A 12,992-nucleotide genomic window follows, 5' to 3' on the forward strand; every position below is an offset into this window, starting at 1 on the left:
ATGAAAAACTCCAAATCTCAAGATTACTATGGTTTCTCAAATTGGTTGATCAAAGAAATAGTACATTATATTGTAACACCTCTTACTTACTGTATTAACATTTGCCTTCAAGGAGGTATTTTTCCTGAATGCCTAAAAATTTCCAAAATCTCTCCAAAATTCAAAAAGGGGGATAAATACAACCCAGGCAACTATCGGCCTATCTGTCCTGGTACCTATCCTGTCCAGGGTACTTGAACACATTGTACACAATCAGGTAAACCACTATTTTGAGTCTTGGTCACTCTTTAATAAACAACAATTTGGTTTTCAGAAGTGGACAGTCTTGCATGGATGCAATTGGGGCCATGTTAACAGGATTTTACGAGGGTCGTCCACAAAGTAACCTCCGTTTTGAAATAAAAAATAAACCAGTTGAGATACAAAAAGTTTATTCTATAAATGTTAAAAACTACAGCTTTTCTATTACTTTTCTACATATTCACCATACAAATTCAAGCACTTATCATATCTTTTTAACAGTTTTTTTAAAATTCCGTCTTTAAAAAAAATCTGCCGCCTGAGAACGTAGCCAACCTGTTACAGCGTTTTGAAGCTCTTCATCACTCGCAAACCTCTGAGATGCAAGCCACCGCTTCGTGTACGGGATAAAGATAGAAATCACTGGGAGCCAGGTCCGGGCTGTAGGGGAGGTGGGTCAAAAACGTCCCATTTGAAACTTTTCCAAAAGTTCTGTTGTTCTTTTGAGCTGTATGAAGACAGGGGGTTGTCATGGACAAACACAACACCAGATGTCAGAAGACCATGATGCTTGTTTTGAATCGCTCGTCGTAGCCATTTTAAGGTTTCACAGTAAAAAAGGTTTCAGGAAAATGATCCGAAAGTTCCGAGATTGTGAAGCGACGGTTCTTGCGAATTTTCTCATCCACTTTGTTCACCAAGTCATCACTGACGAGAAATGGCCTACCACTCCGGTCTTCATTGTGAACGTTCGTTCTTCCATTTTTAAAAAAAACGAACCCATTGACGGACTCATAGTGTTTGGGCCATACACCGCACTCAATTCACGATGAATTTTAGCTGCTGTGTAACTTTTCGATCACAGAAATCTTATTACACCACGAACTTCACACTTGGCGTGGATTTTCTATCACGGCGCTCATGTTTTTGCGTTGTAACAAATGAACGTGCGATCGCACGATGCTCTCCCTTGCACAGCTAGAAGCGTACTGAACGGCTGCGCACACCGATGTGAGAATGGCGGCGCTACCCCCACTACTTATCGCGCCCACGCCCAAACGGCGGTTACTTTATGGACAACCCTCGTAGAAATGCCTTTGAAAATAAAAACTTTGCCTGGGCCTCTTTTATTGACCTTAGCAAGGCATTTGACTGCGTGGACCATGGCACTTTGCTTCATAAACTTAGTTTCTATGGGATAAAAATAATAAAACTCTTGAATTTTTCAACAGTTATCTCCCATAATCGAAGGCAAGCGGTATATACAGGGGGTGTATGGTCCTCTATCGCTTACTAGCAACTGTGGTGTTCCACAAAGGCTCGGTCCTTGGACCCCTTCTGTTCATTATAGCCACTAATGACTTACCATATTGTCTAAGAAGTAATGTATACCTATATGCAGATGACACTACATTACTTACATGCAATAGACCTAAATCAACTTGAAAAAACATGGCTAATCACTCACTTAAACTGTTTCTGAGTGGTTCTCTGCAAACTCGCTCTTATTAAACGAGGAGAAAAACCCAAACTATTATTTTTGGACTGAGATCAGTACCTCCAATAAATAATTTTAACACTAGCAAAGAGGTTAAGTTCCTTGGAGTTTGGATTGACCAAAAGTTTGAGCTGGAAAAAAAACAAATAGAGCATCTGTGTTACTAGGCTAAGCAGATTAACATTTCTTTTTCGTAGGCTAAGTGACATTTTACCTGATGACTATGTTAAGACAGTGTACTTCTCATTCTTTCAATCTGTTTCTCAGCTATGGAATTGTTTTTTGGGGGAATAGCCCACACCTAAATAATGTTCTAGTCATACAAAAAAAGGTTTTAAGAGTTATAGCTAAAGTTAACCATAGAGAACACTGCAGGCCTATTTTTATTAAGTTTAAGATTTTAACTGTTGTTAATTTATACATATTTAATATCCTGTTAACTAGTTTTAAGAACCCCTGCTTGCATGTAAAAAGGGGCCTGAGGTACACAACTTCAACACCCGAAATAAAAACCAATTTTGATGTACCTTTTGTTAGACTTGGAAAAAAATCAATCTAGTCATAGGATAGTGGGTATAAAAATGTTAAATAAGCTGCCTAAAGAAGTGCTTACTCTTACTTTTTAAACAATTTAAAATAAACTCCAAAAATTGGCTAATAAGTAATCCTTTTTATCATGTAAAAGAATTTCTTGACTTTCCTGCTGCTGAAATCTGTAAGTAATTAACCTAAGGTTTTCACTTCTCTCACTGCCTGTAAATTGTTATTTAGTTCTAATTTACCAAATAATTAAGGTTGTTTTCTTAAATTTCAACCACAAAACTTTCATATTTTGTGTACTTTTAATCTCAATTTTATAGTTCCTTTGACAATTGTGAACAACATGTTTTCTGTTGTTTTTTTTACTATACCTCATGCATGTAAATCTGTGCCTTATGGGTAATAAAGACTGATTCTTGATGGAAATTTGACAACTTCAGAGAGAAAATGTGTGATTTCCCTTAGAAAATGTAACATCCTTACTTTACAATGTAGGCTATATATATTTTTGAAATGCTTAAATTAGTACATAAGAATCCTGATTAATTTGAAAAATACAAATTTAATCATAGATATCACACAAGAAATTGTAATTTGTTTCAACATCCAGCACATAAACTAAAAAAATTTGAAACTAAGTCCTCTTTTTCTAGGTTTGAAATTATATAATAATATTCCACAGTCATATAAAAAAATTTCCCTTATCTACATTTACAAAAAAATTAAAAGAAGCATTTTCTCAAAAAACATATTTTAGTGTAAATGAATTCTTTTAAAACAGTTTATGATGGAAACGAATAATAAAAATATATCTTAAAAAAAATGTAAAATGGGTTTAAGCCTTGGATTTAATCAATGTTTTTTTATGTTTTATAACATTTTATAGATCAATGTATCAAAAGTGATTTTTTTATACGAATGAAAAGTAATGTTTTAGAATAAGTTTAGTTAGGTAGTTTTTAATCACTGACTATGTACCAGTTTTTATTACATTGTGATAGCAGAAAACGTATTGTACAATAAATATTTGTCTATTGTCTAAAAGCTCACAGTAGTAAGAAATCAAACAAATTCTGTAGCATTGTTTCATGAGCAAATCTCTTCGACAATGAAGAGGTAACGCTAGTTAGTTGTCGGCTACACATTTGAAGCTCCGCTTTTAACATGGGAATAAAGTTTAAAATTGCATTTTAAATAGGTTCTCATATTGTCCTTAAATGTTTCCATTCAGAGACTTAGATTTTAGAGTATCAATTTTAATGAATAGTTTAAAATGTGATTATCTCTTAGTGCTTATTTTTTATCCTTTATATTCAGTATAGATTTCCCCACAAGTAACTCGATTTTTAACATGAATTATAAATCATTAGTAATAACTGAATTGTCATATTTTACACAATTCAATACTACTGAGACACTAAAACCTAACTTTCTGAAGTGAAAAATTTACAGATTTGAGATGAGTTTCTATTTATAACAGTTTTAAACCTTGCCCAATGTTAAAAGCGGAACCTTAGACGCACAGCTGGCAACCAACAAGTGTTTTTTCTTATTAAAACTGTAATGCAATAAACTCACTTTATCCTTGCTTAAATATTCTCTTACCAAAATATAAAAAAGTCTTTTTTACTCTTCTTATATTAGATAAAAAGTAGTTATGTTTAAACATTATAACAAAGACATTTTGTTGATAGAATGTTTAGAGCCGAAGCAAGAAAAGATTTTACAAAACCTTGCACTAATAGGGCGCAATTTAAAAAAAAACTGCTTGCTGGTACAATTTGCATTGAAAAAATCCTTGCTTAGAAGAGTTAAAAAAACAACTGTATTATCGTTCACTCAATCACTTAAATCAGTTGTTATCACTTCACTTAGATACAGAAGCCAATCAGATCATAGAGAACATTCCTTCTGTTATCCCCTCCTCGTTTCCATAAATATTTCTGCAATTACAATATGTTTTACCGTCAAATTCAGTGTTTACAGTTGCAAATTTGGTGCAATTTTTAAATAATGTTGCCACTTGTACTTTTTGGAACAGCACAACATTTTAATTTATTTTAAAATGGGACATTATATAGTAAACGAAAAACACGCTGAACTTATCTTCATCTTTGTTGTACAACTATAGTCTGCCAAGAAGCAAGCAAACAAATTAAAATATTTGTAACATTTGACTAGTTTTCCTGACACATTATGACTGCCCAAGCATTAAAAACAGCCAGAGGCACTGGACTACGTTAAGATAAGAACTTTCGCCCACAAGAAACAAACAACTTTGGTGCAGAGAAGAATATGAAAGGAAAAAAACACTTTTTTCACTATGAACAACCCAATTTTCGAAAATATATTTTAAAATACTAATTTTTTAGTTGTCACTTCTTGTATGCTAATCAAGGGCCACTCAATAATTAAAAAGGCACACTATGATAGCGATAAAACTACTGTTAAGACAAGATTGGTCCTTCTAGTACTTCAAGTTGGAAACACTGGTATGAGTTTTGAACAACTGATGAGTCATCATTGTTGCGCTAATTGTCTTAAAAGTTAAACAACACAAAGTGCATCTAAAGATACCACACTGGTTAAACAACACACTATATGTGATTTATTTTTTACTTCCTTAATTAAGATGAAACACTACCAAATATTTACTGTATAACGATAAAATTTTATGGTAAAGGTTGAATGAATTGCGAGGTCTATAAGTGGATAGAAGAGTTAAAAAATGATAAGGGATTCCGTTCCAGCCAGCCTGTTCTTGACGGCCGGCCAGATGAACTTTCAATTTTCTCACTTGAAATTGAGAACTTATAAAACAGCAAATATTACTAAAATATTCTTATAAACCTCCTGGTGGTAGTCATTTTACTCCTTATGGGCAGGCCTTTTAAGTAGATCAATAACATTTTTCAATATGGCGGCTATTCTCATTCATGCTAAAGTTTCCCAATTGGTGAATAAATAAATAAATATATATATATATAACCATATGTATATGTATAAATATATACACATATATATATATATATATATATATATATATATATATATATATACTGGGTGTCTTAAAAGTCCCAACCCCTCCCCCCGCCCCATTAAATTTCTTATGAATAGAGATTATATACTTTGGGGGATGTTTTTGTGACAATCTGAAGAATTTTCTATGTATGAAGATCTTTGGCTTCCTCCCCCAAAAATGTTGGGAGTAAATCAAATTTTTTAAATAGGAACCCCTAGTAAGTGACACATGATTTTAAAGGTATTATAAAAAGAAAAAGAATAACGCAAACTAGGGTTCTCTAATGTTACTCTATCAAATTTAGTGGCCAATGAAAGTTAACATTTTTTTATAAAATCCCTACCGTTTAATATACATTTAAAGTTATTACGGCAGATAAAAAATTCACTCTCTTGTTATTTTGAGGACTTACGACACAAAATCATAAAACAAGTTATTACAAGAACCAACAAATATCAACAACTATGATTAATATAGCATTTATTAGCCTTTGTTTTGTCTGACCAAAGCCCATTAGGAAGTCCTGGGAATACCAATAGGTGGTTTTACCATGTCATCTCTTATTGATTACCAGTTAGTTTCTGAGACCAGTCACTGTGTCACTTATATGTGAACACAATAACTAACAAACTGAAACTAAACTTGTTACAGAGATAGTATTTGTTTACACCTTGAATGATTTTGTTAGCTATTTTTAATCAAACTAAACTTGTTACAGAGATAGTATTTGTTTACACCTTGAATGATTTTGTTAGCTATTTTTAATCAAACTTAACTTGTTAAAGAGATAGTATTTTTTTACACCTTGAATGATTTTGTTAGCTATTTTTAATCAAACTAAACTTGTTACAGAGATAGTATTTGTTTACACCTTGAATGATTTTGTTAGCTATTTTTAATCAAACTAAACTTGTTACAGAGATAGTATTTTTTTACACCTTGAATGATTTTGTTAGCTATTTTTAATCAAACTAAACTTGTTACAGAGATAGTATTTGTTTACACCTTGAATGATTTTGTTAGCTATTTTTAATCAAACTTAACTTGTTAAAGAGATAGTATTTTTTTTACACCTTGAATGATTTTGTTAGCTATTTTTAATCAAACTAAACTTGTTACAGAGATAGTATTTGTTTACACCTTGAATGATTTTGTTAGCTATTTTTAATCAAACTTAACTTGTTAAAGAGATAGTATTTGTTTACACCTTGAATGATTTTGTTAGCTATTTTTAATCAAACTAAACTTGTTACAGAGATAGTATTTGTTTACACCTTGAATGATTTTGTTAGCTATTTTTAATCAAACTAAACTTGTTACAGAGATAGTATTTGTTTACACCTTGAATGATTTTGTTAGCTATTTTTAATCAAACTAAACTTGTTACAGAGATAGTATTTGTTTACACCTTGAATGATTTTGTTAGCTATTTTTAATCAAACTAAACTTGTTAAAGAGATAGTATTTGTTTACACCTTGAATGATTTTGTTAGCTATTTTTAATCAAACTAAACTTGTTACAGAGATAGTATTTGTTTACACCTTGAATGATTTTGTTAGCTATTTTTAATCAAACTAAACTTGTTACAGAGATAGTATTTGTTTACACCTTGAATGATTTTGTTAGCTATTTTTAATCAAACTAAACTTGTTACAGAGATAGTATTTGTTTACACCTTGAATGATTTTGTTAGCTATTTTTAATCAAACTAAACTTGTTAAAGAGATAGTATTTGTTTACACCTTGAATGATTTTGTTAGCTATTTTTAATCAAACTAAATTTGTTAAAGAGATAGTATTTGTTTACACCTTGAATGATTTTGTTAGCTATTTTTAATCAAACTAAACTTGTTAAAGAGATAGTATTTGTTTACACCTTGAATGATTTTGTTAGCTATTTTTAATCAAACTAAATTTGTTAAAGAGATAGTATTAGTTTACACCTTGAATGATTTTGTTAGCTATTTTTAATCAAACTAAACTTGTTAAAGAGATAGTATTTGTTTACACCTTGAATGATTTTGTTAGCTATTTTTAATGAAACTAAACTTGTTACAGAGATAGTATTTGTTTACACCTTGAATGATTTTGTTAGCTATTTTTAATCAAACTAAATTTGTTAAAGAGATAGTATTTGTTTACACCTTGAATGATTTTGTTAGCTATTTTTAATCAAACTAAACTTGTTACAGAGATAGTATTTGTTTACACCTTGAATGATTTTGTTAGCTATTTTTAATCAAACTAAACTTGTTAAAGAGATAGTATTTGTTTACACCTTGAATGATTTTGTTAGCTATTTTTAATGAAACTAAACTTGTTACAGAGATAGTATTTGTTTACACCTTGAATGATTTTGTTAGCTATTTTTAATCAAACTAAATTTGTTACAGAGACATTATTTGTTCACAGCTTGAATGATTTTGTTAGCTATTTTTAATCAAACTAAATTTGTTAAAGAGATAGTATTTGTTCACAGCTTGAATGATTTTGTTAGCTATTTTGAACCAACCAAGTGTTCCAATAAGGTGGTCATTCACATTTGTGTAACATTTTTAACTCAGGTATTTCACAACACAAATCAAAATAATTGACACTTTTCATAGCATTATCAAGCATTTTAAAGCTACATTCATTCTTATTTATTTTTAAATATACCTATAAGGTTTCAAGATGGTGGCGGTTACAACATTTCAGAAATATACAAATGAACTGGTATAAGTAAACATGTTTACAATCATGATTTTGGATTAGTTATAATTAAATCAAGTTCAGTTTTTAGTTGATCAAGAAATTTATATAGCTATAACGATTTTTTCATGTTGGGTTTCAAGATTGTGGTGCTTCTAAATGTTTGAAAGTGTTACGATTATATTCACATACCAACATTGTATTATTTTCCCACCAATATTGTACAAATTAAACATATGAAGTAATTCAGGATGACAACTACATGTGAAATCTAGCTTTCTTCAAACTGAGCCAGGAGGGATAACTATTGTTTTGTTAAGAGTCTATTTTAAAAAATCACAAAAAATAGAAATTTACCATTGTTAACAAACAAAAATGGAAATATTGCAATGTTGAAATAAATTATTTATGAAAATAATTATATATTCTTTTTTATTGTTTACTTAATTACATTTAAACATATAAACCAATATTTAAAACTTTTATTTTTGTGAGGCCTTAACCCTCTTAGTGATAGAAGCCGCTCTAGCGACGTTCATTCGTTTAATACGAATGATACATGTCGATGCGTCGACGTTCAAACATGCCTTCGAAATTGTCATCGCTGCTCGGCTATCTTCGGTTAAATCCGGCCGTTATTACTGCATTGTGTACAGAAACGTCTTCTCTTTCCTCTAGATCTGTCTCCAGATGAATTGTTAAAAGAATAAACAAATAGCTGGTATTTGTTACGACGTTGTTTGTGTTTTACTCACAGTCGCTAACCTATAACTTGTGTCGGCGTGTTTACCGGTGTTATTTCGTTTATTCCGATCGTAATACGTTCAAAATGGCGGATGATGTACGTTGAGAAGATATTAGAAATGTTTTAGAAGAACAAATGAGTGATGTGAGTGACAGTGATATCAGTGCAGACAATTTTCCCGATGATTATAATTCAAATCCTGGTGCAGGCCATTCCCTCCAACGCTTACCAGGAAGACAAGAGCGGCTATGTATTGTATGTAGCCACACAAAAAAGGGGAAGATCGCGATTCTAGTGTCCAGGATGCAATTCTGGTGTTCATAGAGAGTGTTTCCATAAATTGGATCATTTTTGGAGACCAAAGTATTAAGGGAGGAAGAGAAAGCATGATAGTAGTAGTGCCTCAGAGTGAATGCAAGGGTTTCTTCCATGTACATAGTGTACAATATTTCCATCATAACAGTTTTTTCAAGTAAAATATTGTGCGAAAACTGTATATATTATTTATCTTCATGAAATTTAGAAAAGATTTGCTATCTTCAAATCTTTGTTTATTGAGTTTTACAGTATGTGGTTTTTGTGGTAAAATTTTTATTTATTTTTTTTTTTTCAAAAAACAGATTTTTTAATTTTTTAGCTTGTGTTAAGGGATATGTACAAAGGAAAGTAGTTTTATTTACTTTAAAATCGTTCTTTATGTTTTTATGAATATTTTGGTATATAATATATTGTATTTTCAATAAAATTATTAATTTTTAAGAAACCCCCAGCGAAACACTCCAAATGCACCTATCATTCATAATAAACATATTCATCACTAGGAGGGTTAAAGACCTCACAAATATAAAAGTTTTAAATATTGGTTTATGTGTTTAAATGTAATTAAGTTAACAGTAGTAGCCAATATAAGCTCCATCTTCAACATTTTCATTGTTTGTTCATACATTTATATTTAAAAACATACAAAAAAGGGACAATTTAAGTATATGGACATTAGTTTATACACTTCATTTCATTCACAATCACTATTATACTTGTCATAAGTAAACCCACAACACTAAATTACTGCATTACACCATAAATTACAGAATAAACTCAATACAGTTTTTTATGTTTGTTGGCAAAGTAAAACAAACGATCTGCCAAAATGGCAGACTTGCAAAACAAAGTCGTATTTCAACAGGTAAAGATGTCATGGTAAACATCCAACAAAAAAGAAAAAGGTAGCTAACATAAGGATATCTCATAAAATTTCAAATGATGTTGAGGAGATATCTAAGCCTGCACGGGGATGAATATGTAAATAGAAAAGGGTGTAGTATGATAAATGGCCAGGGTACTTGTGACCTGTGCACGATGCACGAATTTGATGCAGAAGTCCAGTTAGGGATATTATGTTCAGTTTTGACGATGGAAAATGTCTACTTCACGATTCTAGATATGGAATATTGCTATAGTTAATAACCCCTTTCAGAGCACCAACAAATGAATCAGAAAAACCATTTAAATTTGTGCCATTCAAGAGAAAAGGTTGCCTCATTATAGCTATCCAAGATGCCTCTAACTAAGAGGTATCTTGGATAGCTAAATTGAAGATTTTCAATATTGGAAAATTGTGTTTGTGTGGCTTCAGATAAAGTGCCGGAAATTGTTGTTTGTTAAGTGCAGTGCTACAAAATATTCTTAAACACCTTTGGTGACGTTTATGAAGACAATTTTGGGAGGAACGATGACAACATTTAAGAAATAGACCAACAATGTAAGAATGCAGCTACAGCACACAGAGATGTTGACAAATGTTAAGTAAGATGATGTTTGTAAGCCAATAAAGTAAGTAATTATGAAGAAAATGAATTATTTATGCTTTCCTCACTTATTTACGCAACTCAAAAGATTCTCACATGCAAACCACCACACTCATGTATATAACAAAACTTTTTCCGGTAAAAACAACACATGCATGCAACAATCACTTAAATACAGAAAAATACATGAGTACTGAAAAAGAGCACATACAAAATCAACATATACGCACTTATGTACACTTGTCCCACATATACATCATTAATTTTTTAATTTTTATTTATTTTTGTAGGGTGTTTACAAGATTTACGTTAAAAGATATACATTGGTTTATTTACATGGAACTGAGATTCCATTTACTCATACAAACAAAGCCATGTCTATATATTTATCTTCAACTTAAACATCTCCTTCACTGACATTATGTTTTCCGTGACGGTAAGACAAACTGTATATATTCATCTGTACATCCAATAGATGAAGTAGTTGACTGTTCTCATTACTAAGCGAGCAGACTACCGGAGGCAGAGTGGTGATGGAGCAGAGAATAGGGGTGAACAAGTAACATCTTAAAAACCTAGTTGTTGCTAGACCTTCCGAGTGCTATACACAGCAGTTGCTTTAGTTTTTTCGGATATGTCTTAAACTCGGCTAGATGTTTCTTACTCACTCCGTTTTGAGTACATGACTAAGAGCAAGGAACTAACCAGTAGAGTCTATGCTTTATTCACTTCACCCAATAAATAACTTTATGACTGTTAAAATTTTTCAGTGTGGTTGTGCTCCAAAGAGTGAGCATTTTAAAATTTGTTCGTTAAATTACGTTTGAAACAATAAATGTAATGTGGAAAGAAAACTGGGAAAAGTAAAAATAAAAATTTGTAATTTAATTTTAATACGAAATTTAATGTACTGTGAAAAAACAAACGAGAAGAAGTGTAAAAAAGACACACAGTTTCTTTGATTGAAAGCAATAGCATAATAACTTTTAATTAACTACTAATTAAGACTTACATTTGCCACATTCCCCCTATCAAGCAACTGACGTCTCCTAGGAGAATTCCCACGCAATTCCACATACCCATGAAAATAGCCACTGAAAAGGACAAAATAAAATTACTAAATCCATACATTTTAACAACATAATTTATAATTCTAATTGGTACAATAAAAATAGAAAGGTGCATAAAATAAATTTATAATGGTGGATTGGTTCTGCAAACTTAAAACTTTACAACAATTCCACACTCTATTTATTTGCACAACAATAATATACCTGGACAAAGAGAAGATAACAGACAGATAATACAACTCCACTGAAATATTAGTGACATAAAAGTCTATGTTTTAAAGATAATTTACTAATATCAATGGTTTGTCTATATAACTAATCTACAACAAGAATTAGTGTAATCCTGGTAGTGTATACATCGTCAATGTCTTATTTTCAACACCTTTGTTTAGTAGTCAATAATAGGGTACTGGCCAGAAATCTGTCAATGCGATGCTCGGTCTGGATTACAGCAGCATCTATCTCAGAGCTTTGAGATGATAAAACCCAACTACAATATTCTCCAGATGAAATGAAATGAAAAATGTCTTTATTAGAGGCGAAGATGGTTGGTTGTCTACTTACTATTCAATGTAAGTTTAAAAAATTGGTGTAGCCAGATTGCCTGAGGGTGTCATTTGGGTCTTACAGATTGTGAGGATGCAGTCAGACTAATACTTTGTAGCTCCAAGTCCACTTTCAATGGTAGGTCCCTTTGTTTCTGGTCACTGGGTTAGTAATAATTAATGTTTCTAAGGATCTATGAACCGTAGATAGTAAAAAACATACTAAAAAGTACATCCGCATAATTGTAACATGTAATTTACATCATACACAGAGTTGAGACCTTCCCTTAAAATTACAACTCAAGCAAGAGTTCTCAACTTCTCAACCCTTCAGGCTTTGTGTCTCTCTCCGGACACACCTCCCCTACCACCTACCGTGGTCAACACAAGTGGTAACATTTTTAATATTGTAGATTAGGGTATAGATTACTTTGCACGTACTAAAATTAAATATCCTATACATTTTTTACAAAACGTTTAATATCACCTCAAATACCTTTTGGAACCTAGTCTTTGCTATAATTAGTTGCCAATTTCTTTATAAAACACAGAACTAAAAAAAATATTGTTTAATGAAATCTACAAAAGGTAGTTTAATGATGATATTGTATCCAGTAACTTAGTGAGAAGGTTGGCACTGTTTGTTTTTGACATTTTTAAAAATATCTGGTTGCGACTGTGATAAAGCACATTGTAAGTAACTTTCGATGTACAGTCTTGCTCAAAATTTTGACTTAAACCAATGTTGAAAATCCAGATTCACAGAGGTATGTTGCGGATGACTATATTGCATTTACAACTTTGCAGCTTCCAAAGCAACTCGTGGGTAATCAGG

The 12,992-nt window shown here is 31.5% G+C and overlaps 1 protein-coding gene across 2 annotated transcripts in view; it reads right to left on the reverse strand.

Moving 5' to 3' along the window:
- Positions 1-12,992, reverse strand: part of LOC124364204 (calcium channel flower) — a 43,384-nt gene that overhangs the window by 26,380 nt on the left and 4,012 nt on the right. For both annotated transcript variants that reach the window (XM_046819514.1, XM_046819515.1), the window contains exon 3: positions 11,555-11,636. In XM_046819514.1, the coding sequence (XP_046675470.1) occupies positions 11,555-11,636 (82 nt within the window). The remainder of the gene's footprint in view (positions 1-11,554; positions 11,637-12,992) is intronic.

This window comes from Homalodisca vitripennis, chromosome 6 (assembly GCF_021130785.1).
Source record: "Homalodisca vitripennis isolate AUS2020 chromosome 6, UT_GWSS_2.1, whole genome shotgun sequence".
Classification (NCBI taxonomy): domain Eukaryota; kingdom Metazoa; phylum Arthropoda; class Insecta; order Hemiptera; family Cicadellidae; genus Homalodisca; species Homalodisca vitripennis.